The sequence below is a fragment of the Podarcis tiliguerta genome, assembly GCF_965153285.1.
Source record: "Podarcis tiliguerta genome assembly, chromosome: 17".
Lineage (NCBI taxonomy): Eukaryota > Metazoa > Chordata > Lepidosauria > Squamata > Lacertidae > Podarcis > Podarcis tiliguerta.
In genome coordinates, this window is record NC_139550.1 from 17,354,802 (window position 1) to 17,367,419 (window position 12,618).

At 39.7% G+C, this 12,618-nt stretch overlaps 1 protein-coding gene across 5 annotated transcripts in view; it reads left to right on the forward strand.

Moving 5' to 3' along the window:
• FREM1 (FRAS1 related extracellular matrix 1) overlaps positions 1-12,618 on the forward strand; it is a 77,162-nt gene that overhangs the window by 18,742 nt on the left and 45,802 nt on the right. For all 5 annotated transcript variants that reach the window (XR_014506259.1, XR_014506260.1, XR_014506261.1 and 2 more), the window contains exons 7-15: positions 1,044-1,152; positions 2,245-2,376; positions 4,023-4,367; positions 5,650-5,792; positions 6,578-6,774; positions 8,444-8,534; positions 9,388-9,555; positions 10,562-10,770; positions 11,828-11,921. Coding sequence is in view for 1 of the 5 variants with exons in the window: in XM_083419196.1 (XP_083275322.1) it covers positions 1,044-1,152; positions 2,245-2,376; positions 4,023-4,367; positions 5,650-5,792; positions 6,578-6,774; positions 8,444-8,534; positions 9,388-9,555; positions 10,562-10,770; positions 11,828-11,921 (1,488 nt within the window). In the remaining 4 variants the exon portion in view is untranslated. The remainder of the gene's footprint in view (positions 1-1,043; positions 1,153-2,244; positions 2,377-4,022; positions 4,368-5,649; positions 5,793-6,577; positions 6,775-8,443; positions 8,535-9,387; positions 9,556-10,561; positions 10,771-11,827; positions 11,922-12,618) is intronic.

The following is a 12,618-nucleotide window of genomic DNA, read 5'->3' on the forward strand; positions in this document are numbered from 1 at the left end:
GGGCTATTTGCCCCTTAATAAACATGAAACCCACTTTCCTTATAAATTCCCAAGTTACTAAAAATTTGGATCACAGCATTTGAAAGTTATATAGTTGCTTTATGATCATTATGATTATTATTACCGATGTTTTTCATCCAACACCGTCCTTTAATCCTTTCAGGGAATCTGTCATGTTCTGTTGTGCATGCTGTGGGAGGAATGGTTGATGCTGAGAGGCGATAAGATGGGAGAACTTATACATTTTAATAACATTAGAAAAGAATTACAAGTATTTGAGATGCATAAATGCTTATGAGAGCTTAAACAGAAAAGATAAATGTCACCTATGACTGGATCTTGTCATCTCTTTAAATTTTAGCAAATAGCAATGGCAGTGAGTATGGTTGGAACAGAGACATCAGTGCCCTTTCCTTAGTGAAAATGTGTTCCATAAGCTGCTATTCAGCCTATTTTTATCTAATACCTTAATTATTTCTGGTTTGGTTTTGTTTCTTTCAAAAAATGGTTAAAAGGGGGGTGGATTTCTATTCTTTTAAAGAATCCCCAGCATTTGCATTTTCAGTTGCAAAAATACTATGGAAGTATAATTCGTGCTCCCTCTTGTGGAAGTTAAAATGAATGTCTCACGTGTGAAACATTTTTTTAAGAATTAAATTGTACAAACTGACTACAGGGAACAGCATTTTTTTTAAAGGGGGGGATATGGGAGATTATGGAGGGAAACATATGGTCTTTTAAACATTCTGGTTCCATTTAGCACTCTAAACCTCTCTGCGGTTGTTTTCCTATGTTATTTTGAGCTCAAGATCTTTCAAGATTTCTCTAGTTCAGAGGTTGGTAAACAATTGACCCTCCAGATGTTGTTAGAGACCAAATCCCATTAACCCCAGACAGCATCTCCAATGGTCAGGGATGGCAGTAGCAACAGCCCAGCAACGTTTGTAGGGTTCCCCACTCTGCAAGAGTCTCTTACTTGACAGCTGCTGTTTCATCTTCCCAGGTAATCTTTAGAAAATGCTGTTTCCATTTTTCTGTAACAGGTGGAGTTTGAAGTTCATGATTTGTACTTTGAAAGAAGTTCACCAATTACTATCCATATCTCTGTGAGAACGGCACACACAAATGCTCCTCGGGTCTCATGGAATACTGGTGAGAATTCATATTATGCTTCATAGTTTTCTTTAAAAGACAGGATGTGGCTGCAGAGGTCAAATGCAACAAACCAATATTCTTTCCGTAGGTTCTTTAGCTTTCTTAAATGAGAAGCCGCATGGGAATATGCCATTTTGTGGGGAAAGGTAGCTGCAGAAATTGTCCCAAGGTTTGTTTCTGTCATAGACTTGTTGACTCGTAGAATTGTAGAGTTGGAAGGGACCTGAGAATAATCTAGTCCAACCCCCCGCAATGCAGGAACATGCAGCTACGGGGATCAAACCTGCAACCTTGGGGTTATTAGCATCACAACTGAGCTAACCAGGCTCAGTGTGACACTAGTTTTGTGCTGCCTCCTAGGAAGACCCAGGGGAGGTTCATGATATCAACTTGTATGTGCATCATGTGTCCCTTGTTGAATCAAAATGAGCATGTGATCTGAAAGCCATTGCACACCCTCTGACATTTCTCAGATGAAAATAGGGATGTCCTATTCCATTATTATTATTATTATTATTATTATTATTATTATCTCATCCATCTGACTGGGTTGCTCCAGCCACTCTAGGCAGCTTCCAACATACATAAAAACATAATTAAACATTAAACATTAAAAAGCTTCCCTACACAGGGCTGCCTTCAGATGGCTCGGGGTTCAGATAACTCCATACCGTCCAACATTCCTCTGGTGAGAATAGGGATGTCCTGTGGAAAAGTGGGACATTTCTGGATCAAATCAGAAACCAGGATGGCTTCTGTAAATCTGGGACTTTCCCTGGAAAATAGGGACAATTGGAGGGTCTGCCATTGTCCTCAGTGAAGTTTCTTGAAGGGGTCAGTGCTAAATGAAGCTTCAAAGAGTTACCTCCAGAGCTCTATATGGATGAAATGAATTCCTTTCTATAACAGACGCCAACTACTTGCATGAGACCTTTGAGTAAACCATATGGTTGTTTGAATATGGTTTAATCAAAGGCCCCATGCAAGTGGTTGGCATCTGTTATAGAAAGGAATGCACCATTAGTGCTGGGTTGCACTTATTGTTCTTACTGTTCTGAATAAATTACAGGTTCATGGTTTCTGTTCTAGGTCTTGATCTCCTGGAAGGACAGTCTCGCCCTATAACTTGGGAGCAGTTTCAGATTGTAGATAATGACGACATCAATGGTGTTTGCATAGTCACTGTTGATGGTCTACAGCATGGACAGCTCACTCTAAGAGGTATTGTGTCCTCCCTGATGTCTGTATACAGATGTTACTATAGGTCAGTGCAGTTCATGCAACAATTCACCTTTTCAGCTGCCATGACAATGAGGATGTGAGGAGGAAGCCACTAGTGGGCTCATGACAAAACTAGGGTTGCCATATTTTTCAAACAGTGAAAATTCAGACAGAAAAGTTGTTGAGTTTCTTCTGGACATTGGACTGATTTCTGTCCAGACACCGATTTCTGCCGACTGCAGTATTCTGGATATGTCCAGGCAATTCCAGGTGTATCACAACCCTAGACAAGACAGCACTTGTGAGAACTATACAGCACCCTGGTGAGGCATGGTTTCTGACAAATGCCTTTGTATGACTTCTGCACAGCTGTAAGTCTAGTACTGGCTCCACATGAAGTTACTAAAGACACATTTGTGTATTTCTTAAACCTTTGGACCCTAAAGGTTAGCAGAAGAACTATAGCTTGGTGGTAGAGAACATATTTTTGCATGCAGAAGGTTCTAAGCGCAGTCCCTGGTATCTCAGTTTTTAAAAAATAGCTAACCAGTGATGGGAAAGACTGAGTTGTATCCAACTAAGTACTACTCAGAATAGACCCATTGAAATTAACAGTCCTAAGTTGTGCAAATCAAGTTCAATGGGTCCACGCTGAGTATGACTAACATTGGTCACAACCCTCTGCTTGATACTAGGAATAGAGGAGAAATGTGTTTGGTCTGCATTTCAAAGCAAAGAAACCTAATTTGCAGGTCCCAGATTTATATGCAGATTGGAATGCAGCTGTCATTCTGATTATGTGTGTTTATGAATTTTCCAATGCAGTTTTTTTAAAACAACAAGAACAACAACATAAAACAAAAACTAAAAATTCACTCACTGGGTCACCATTGGTGATCATCCCTCCATTTTAGGTGGTGGGGAATGCATTGAAAAGTGTAAAACAAAACCCCAAAACAAACCATGTATTTTAGGGAACAAATATCTAATTTAAATGCACATTTTTCATGTACATTTTTTAAAAGCACACCAAAAAAAGGGATAGAATGTCAAATTGCACCCCATGTTATTTGTATAAAAAATTGTGGAAAATTGTTTGGTGCATTTTAATCGCCACGTTGCAAAATTATTATTCTGCAATTTTAAGTGTGGGTAACTCATTAACTCTTCCAGATAATGTGCTCTTGTGACATGGAAGCCTATATGTTGTTGCATTCACAACATAGTTTGGATTCTGTTGCAATATGTTCTTGTTTGCTTCACTAGCATTCCAGAGAAAAACGATGTTGTGTCTGTCACTCAGTGAACCAGCATTGATCCAGTAAGCCAGTTCTGATGTTTGTAGTGAAGGAATCATATTCATTTAATGATGGTTATTCTTTGGCCTGGCTAGTCTGGAAGCTTCTCTTCTATGTAACAAGATTGTTTTCTGCAATTCATGAGGAGGGATGATCACCAATGGTGACCCAGTGAGTGAATTTGTACAGGGCTGAAATCTTTTATGATTTCCTGGTCTTGGCCCTCCAATTTCTACCTCTTATAAACTTAATCATTTCTGTTCATAAGCTTCACACCTTCAAAAGTAGTATTACCTTTTTTAAAAGCATACACCCATTATGAATCATGTTCCTGCTGTTGTCTGACAGGAGGAAAGGGATTCATGTTCACAGTCTCAGACCTTAAGGATGGTCTAGTCCGTTACCATCACGATGACAGTGATTCTACAAAGGACTATATTGTCTTCAGGATCTTTGATAACCGACACAGCAGTCGCCACAAATTTCCAATCAACATTCTGCCTAAAGATGACAGCCCTCCATTTCTCATCAGTAATGTTGAAATAGAAGTGCATGAAGGACAGACAATTCTGATCCAAGGCTCAATGCTTCAAGCCTCCGACATGGACTCTAGCGATGACTACATACTCTTCAATATAACCAAAGCATCACAGGCAGGAGAAATCATGAAGAAACCTGGACCAGACCTAATTGGTAAAATGTTAGACAAGCTAAAGGGGGGAGAGCATCTTTCTTTCTGCTTATTTGTGTGTGTGTGTGTGTGTGTGTGTGTGTTATGTCTATGTCTTGCTTTCAGATATATTCCCATATCCCTTTTTAACACTTGAGATTTCAACTGTTTTCCAGGCCTTAGTAAACAGGCTGTGAGTTTCAGCTTTGGTTTGATTATGCAAGTTGAGCCACACCCTGCGTAATCGATCACAAGATGTGGTGTGCACACACGATTTAATGGCAATGCACATAAATTTGGGGGCACCCTGCATAATGAATTTGTTTAAGATGAGACTCTTGTCCAGGCAGGGCCGTCTTTATCCAGGGATGCAAGGGGCGTGGGGCACCTGGGTACCAAATTCTGGGGGGCGCCAACCAGTCCCTCTTGATCAGTTGCAGTGAAAAGCAATGGAACAAAAGTCCCCAGCCCCATCCTCCGTTGCTCTGTTACTCCGTAGTATCAAATATTCCTGATGAGTCAGGAAACAAAAGCAGCTTTTCTGCTGCGTTGATGGTCAACAACTTTGGGCTTCCCTCCTGCCCATAAAAGCTCAATAAAAGTTAATTTGGGGGCGCTGGGCAGATCTTTGCACTCTGACGGCACATATGTTAAAGACAGCCCTGAGTCGAGGGGTTGAGAGCCTTTTCAAGCTTAAGAAACTCATTCCATTCTGGGCAGCATTCATGCCAGTGGGAGGCAGTGCAGCAAATGTAACTGTTACCTTTTTACAATAGGCTAGTTTCTCACAAATCCCCTCTATCTTGCATTCAGGCAAGCTAGATGCTATAGCCCTTTGTCTAATAATCCCTAGCCAATGAAGAAAACCAAAGTGTACACCTCAGTCATGCCCAAGACTGCTACTGAGTTGCTTTGAGTTCGGTTGGTAAAACTGCACAGCAAACGTTTCCTCATAAATGTTTATTTCTCAGGAGAAATTTCTTTTATTTGCTTTTCATTAAAAAGGACTTGGGCAGCCAAGGATATTTTCATGGTCCAAAGATCCCTGGCAGCTTTAAGGGAGAAGGTAATGCCAGACGTGCTAAATGGAAGATAACTGAGGCCTGTGGCAGAGAGTTTGACCATTGTTGTTGTTTTATATATATAAAGGGTCATATTCTTCTCCATAGTGGAGGTATCAGTAAAATACTTGGGTTTTTTATTTTAGAAAAACCACAAAGCCTTCACAGGAGCACCATTATGGCATTAAATATAAGGCCCTAATTCTTATAGGTCTAAAATATATTTTCTTCTGTGATTCACCAGGTTATCCTGTCACTAAATTTCTTCAGAAAGATCTATTCAATGGGATCATTTACTACCACCACTTAGGAGGAGAAATATTTGAAGATTCCATTGAATTTGTTCTGTGTGACTGTAATGATCCTCCCAATCTTTCAGAAACTCAGGTATGTCATTGGGGGATATATTGCAAGTCCACGAGGGAGAACACAATGACACCTGTGTTTTATGAATGTCATTTTATTGTTGACTTTTTATGATTTTCACTTAATGTTGGCAGCATAGTTTGTTTGTTTTTGCAAATGAAACAAATCAATAAAATATATCTATAATCATGGACTGCACTCCTAAACATGCTCACTGTGGGATTTAATCCCAAGTAAACATACATAGGAGTGAACTGTAAAATGTGATAGTCTACTTTTCCTTAAACCAGAAGGATTCAGCCCATTATATTACTAAAGTGCTTCACAAATTTCAAGGCTGTGTATCAATGTTCAAGGAAGGGATTGCATAGCAGGCAAACAGAAAATCTGAAATTTCCTTAATATGTTGAATAATTAGACACAATCTGGATAACAGAAAATGCTGGGATTTATTTGTAATATCTGTCTGTCTGTTCTGTCTGTCTGGGTTTCAACAAATTGTACTTGTATGTACACATCTTTAAAAACAACAGTCATGGGCAGTTCTAGAACCCAAGTTTAAGATCTCATGAAAAAATACATTGTAAAGTTTTCAAATAGTGACTTTCACAGAAATCTATTGAATCACATGACACTTGAGGAATATTTTAGCATCTTTTCCTGTCTTGTCATTTCTCCCAGCAGATGCTAAATGCTTATTGTCTAACACTGTCTAAACACCATGGCCTGTTTGCTGCAATATTTCCAATGACCTGGGTGTCCTGACCACCACCACTATATAATGGTTTTCTAAATCCTTACACTAGGAAGTCAGAGTGCACATAATTCCTTCAGATGATCAACTTCCCAAAGAAATTTCAGGGACGAGCCGCCATCTAACTGTCAAGGAAACTGAGATCGTCCATCTAACAAAGAAACATCTCAGTTATATCGACAGAGAAGCGCAGGAAAGGGAGATCATCTATACTATAACTTCTCCCCCATTCTTCTCTTCTGTACATCAGTAAGGCTTGTGTGAATGGTTACTTCTCATAAGAAAAGGGTGCTTTTTCAAAATGTTGCATGGCAGAGCAAAACTCTGATTAATAATTAGCATTTGTATTTACGTTCCTCGGATAGGGGAGTTAAGAATGTTTTCAAAGTAGTTTGACCAAAGCCCATTCTTCTGCATTGCCCACGTGGTGCCAGTCTCAGGTCTTGCTAGCTACCACTGTCATTTTCCATCCTTAATTTATGAACAGATGGAAAACGGTTAATGCACGCAAACTTATATGGTGAAGCACAGCAGCGGTCAGAAGATAATGAGCCAGCAGAAAGCAAAACACCACCCCCCAAATTGCAAATCTGCTTTGAGAGAAGATGTGAAAGTGCAGTTCTGTAGGGTTGCCATTTTTTAAAAAAAATGAAAATTTGGACACAAAAGTTGTTGAGTTGTTTTTTTGGGCCAAAGTTGTTTAGCTTTTTCTGCAAACCCCCCCCCCCCCAATATTTTTCCGCCTTCTGACATGGATTTCCATAAGCCTGGGTTTTCCTGGACATTTGTACCGATTTTTAGATGCTATTTCTGACATACGAATCCAAGGAAATCAGGGAAATCTCAAACGTATGGCAGCCCTAGGTTCTGAGAATTGATGTCTCCTATTCGACTGCTCAGATCTTTTTTGAAGCAGCAAGCACAGTCCAAACAACTGTATATAGACCGCAAAGCATGAACCCTGCAATCAGTTCACCATTCAAGGTTTTGACCGTGTGGCTTCACATAGCACTGATAGATGGATGAAATGACAGGAAATTAAGATTAAAAGGCAATAAGCTACATGCATACACATCCTAATTGCATTTCATATCTTGCTTGCTTTGATTTCCCAATCCATTGTAAAATTATCTGAAACAGTAGAGATGGGGAGTAGGGTTATAACTTTTTTGCAACCTCATGTTCCTGTAGCTTTGTTAGATGAACTTTTGCCTAAAAACAAAGGAATGAAGTGTCATTTCCAAATCTTTTGAAAAAAGCTCGCCCCAAAATCAATAAATCGATTTTTGTATATTCAACTCTATAATGTATTATGTAACATGCATAGCATGTAGGAATACAGGAAAAATAGAGCTTGCACGTTTTCTAATGCTTGTACAATGTTTCAAACATTGTGTATCACTTCTTATTGCTTAGAATAAAACGAGGTTCTTGTGTGACATTGTATATTGCCCCTGAAACAAATATTAAAAGTTAAGTTTAGTTGTTTGCCCACAAAGCTTTCTATATAGACCGATATTTGGATTCTTCTAGAAAGTTCAAAACAGTTTTAGGAAGTTCCAGACCGCTGTAAAAGTTCAAAAGAGTTCCATAAAGTTTTTTGTGGTTTTTTTAAGTGCTAATATTTATGAGTAGTAATACAGTTATTCCAACTTCAGGCTGACCTTTTCACAACTGAGAAGAATTAGTCCCCTTTTCAGTGTTTCTAAGCAAAAGTCTATCCCTTTATGATACAGGAAATAATTGGGGGAGGGGGTTGGGGCAGAGTAAAAAATATATAACCCTAATGGGGAGATGGTGACTATTTCTGGAGAGAGAAATTAGTTTTGGGATGTACGTTTGTATCTTCTTTTGCTATTTAAAAAGTTATATGATTCTGCATATGTGTTCTCTATTATGACAATACCTTTCTGCACAGCCACATGGACGCTGGGAAACTGTTTATGGTTGACAGCATTCCTAAACTGATTAAGGATCCTGCTACTCCGTCACTGATATCATTCACACAGGTTAGTTATCAAGGTTAAATTCTGTCACCCAGTAGCCTCACTTCATACAGTTGTACCTTGGTTGTCAAAAGCCCTGGAACTCAGACGTTTTGGCTCCCAAACGCCACAAACCCAGAAGTAATTGTTCCAGTTTATGAACGTTCTTTTGGAACCCGAACATCTGCAGCTTCTGATTGGCTGCAGGAGCTTCCTATAGCCAATCAGAAGCCGCAGTTTGGTTTTCTGGTGTTTTGGATTCCATTTGACTTCCAAGGTACGACTGTATATGGGATCTTACTGTAATTATTATTATTATTATTATTATTATTATTATTATTATTTATTAAATTTGTATACAGTGGTACCTTGGGTTAAGTACTTAATTCGTTCCGGAGGTCCGTTCTTAACCTGATACTGCTCTTAACCTGAAGCACCACTTTAGCTAATGGGGCCTCCTGCTGCTGCTGTGCCATCAGAGCATTTCTGTTCTCATCCTGAAGTAAAGTTCTTAACCTGAAGCAATGTTTCTGGGTTCGCTGAGTCTGTAACCTGAAGCGTATGTAACCTGAAGCATATGTAACCCGAGGTACCACTGTACCCACAGGTATATGATGATTAGAAAACCAGTGGAGTTTATTACTATACTGTTTATGTTTACCAGGAGTAGCGCACTGTGGCCCTGTAGATGTTGTTAAGCTACCGTTCCCATCATCCTTTGGCCAAGTGGCTAGGGCTGATGGAAGTTGTAGGTTTCCCACCCCTACTGTATTGAATACAAGGTATAAAATGCCGTGGATAGTAATGCAAGTTTAGATATGGGAATTGGGGGGTGAATATATCCCTTACATTTTGTTTGTTTGTTTTTTGCTCCTAGCATGCCATAAACCACATGAAAGTTGCTTACATGCCACCGTTGCAAGATATCGGCCCTGAGCCTCAGTATATCCAGTTCACATTTTCAGTCGGCAATCGACATGGCAACACTTTGCAGGGGATCTGTTTTAACATTACCATTATCCCAGTAGACAATCAAGCTCCGGAGGTATGACTGCAATGCTAACAGGAACAAGAAAAAATTAGAGATTCGACATATTTCAGGGTTGAACTTAGCTAGAAAAGAAGAAACTGTTGTTTGGGCTTGTGAATTTTTTTCCTTTTTGTTGTTTCAGCTCTTGAATGATGAAATCAAAGTATAATATTTTTAGAATTAGATCATGTCTTCCCTAAACACATTTAAGAAGGATATTTTTTGCTTCCCATCCTACTGTCTCAGAATAGAAACCACACATTATTTGGACAAACATGTGTTTCCCAAGCGTGTAGCTTTTCATTAATGTGAATACAGGGCAGATTGTATCATTTGCATGGAAAAACTGGGAGTGCTTAATGCCTCCTTTTTTAAAAAATATATATTTATTGTTTCAACATTTTTAACATATGCAGTCAAAACACAGTTTTGTCTTTTCTCTTATTTTTCCAGCTTCCCACCACTTTTTCCATGGAGTTGTTGTTTTTCTCCTTCTGCCGCACCTGATCTTCTATCTATCAAATCATAACCACAATAATATACTCGAATTACTTCTATTGCTCATAGCTCAAATTCTGCTCACAAGTTCATCATACTACTGTATAATAGTTCTTTAAATTTATGGGATCTCATTAACTTTAAATGTAGCCAAGCAGGGGCAAATTTCACAAAGGGCAACCAATATATAAATGTGTGTGTGTGTGTGTGTGTGTGTGTGTGTTTGTGTGTGTGTTGTTGGTTACCCTAGTTTCTTTCTTTTTCTAAAATCATATTCCTGACTTAATTACAATTGTATAAAGCTTGCACTGTGGCCGTCCTGCAAATACTGTAGGTAGATCATCTCCCCTTTTTCAGCTGTGCAAAATGATGTGGTAAAAAAATATTGTTGTTGTTTAGTCGTTTAGTCGTGTCCGACTCTTCGTGACCCCATGGACAAGAGCATTAGCTCAAGGTAAAAGGATCAACAAAAAACGTCTTCTGAGAGGAACACTGGAACTTTTCTCTCTTTCCTTCTGTCCAGGTGTTCACAAACAACTTGAAAGTAGAAGAAGGGGGGTCATGTACCATTACACAGGGCCACATTTTGATTTCAGATGTGGACACCAAACAGGAGAAGATCCGCATACATCTGCTAAGGCCACCTCTTCACGGAGCTGTTGAGCTGGCTGGGATTCCTATGAATCAGGGGGACTGGCTCACCTGTGAAGACCTCCACCTGTCCAAAGTCAGGTTAGAAGGCGCTGAATATATATATGCCTGCTCTGTTATTGCTGTAGATTCTGCTAATTCAGCCCATGAATCGAAACAGTACTGAGAGCAGAAACAAATGACTCCAATGTATGTTTTGATGAACTCCAGCAATTCACCTGTAGATTGAGGATCAAAGGTTGGAATCTCTCTCTCTCACACACACACACACACACAGGCACTTCCCTGCAGATACAAAGCTAGAATGCCAGTGAAGGCTAGTACAGAACATCATCTCTGATATGCTTGTTTGTGTTTGTTTTTTGAGACAGGGCCTTTTCCACTCCACTGCAAAGCAGGAGAGGGCAGACTTCAGGCTTGTGGGACCTATTTTGTTTTGTTTTGTTTACATAAAAAGATCTTGCCCAACAACTTATTCCCAGCAACTGATGTTCAGAAGCATGCTGCTTCTGACAGTGCAAGTGGAACTTGGACCTTGTGGCCAGTAGCCTCTTCCTTCATGAATAGGTCTAATCCTTTTTGCAAAGTGATCCAAGTTGGTGGGCATCACTGCCTCCGATAAGAGTGAGTTTAGCTATGTTTTTCAGCCACTGGGCAAAAGGCAAGCTTGCCTCAGGTTCTGGCCTGGCAAGGGTTGGCAGACAAAACAACTGCTTGGTATCCCAGCTTCTCCTACAGGCAGTGGCTTCAGGCGCTCAGAAGTCCACCTGAACTCAAGGGAGGCCATAGTTCAGTGGTTTGCATGCAGAAGGTCTCAGGTTCCATCTTTGGCCTCTCCAGTTGGGGCTAGGGGTGTCCGAAACCCTGAAGAACTGCTGCCACTCAATGTAAACAGTGCTGAACTAGGTGAACCAATGTTCTGCCTCAGTATAATGCATTTTCCTATGTTCCTTCCTAAGTTTTGATGCCCCATCCCCTTTCTTTGTCTTTCACCTCTATCTTTAACTACTAACGTAGATTGTTAGATCTCTGGGCAAGGACTGTGAATTCCTATATATTGTAATAGGTGTGTGGTGCTGATGGCAGCAGTGGTAACAATGCAAACATTTGAAATGAGTTCAGAATGTTATCCCCGCAGGTACCTTCACGACGGTTCTGAGGTTCTGCTAGACCGTATCCTGCTTGCAGCTACAGATGGTATCAATTCCTTTGAGTTCATTCTGCAAGTTCAGGTCAGTGTGAGATTCATCAGAATACTAGTTCTCTGGAAGATGAGAATTTTCAGGGGGCTTTATGGTTATTTTAGAAACTTGGAGGTCTTGGACGAGATAGGGATTTTTCTGCACTTTTGAGGCTTATGTTATACGTGTTTGATGGTTATTATTGTAAGAGATACCTGCACCTTTCTGTTTTTCCTGTACTGTCAGGGATGAATCCCCTCAGAATTAAATGCTAAAAAATGCAATGCATCAGCAAAAGAGAGATGCTTCATTTTTACGTATGAATGTTTCATCCTTAAAGGACTTGAAAACCACTTGCAAATAAACACTGTGCTGTGTTTTGTATATATTTGGCCCTACCATTGTTTGCTATAACTCCTTAGTTTATTAAAAGTCAAAAATCAGGTTGGCTACATTGGGATGTTTTAGTCAATGTTGCTTATGCTCTGAGTAGCCACATGGAAATGAATGGGTGTGATTAACTTAGGTCCATTCAGTGCGTTGTTGTTGTTGTTGTTTTGTTGTTGTTGTTTGTGGGGGGGTTGGGGGGTAACTGAAGGGTACGTAGTACCGGCACTTCTGTTATTTATTTATTTTTAAAAATGTGACACTTACTGTAACACTTACTGTGAATACCAACACCTATTTTTCTAAATCCATTTCAATAGGTTTACGTGGAGTTGTATAAAGCCCATTATTTTAAAAATTA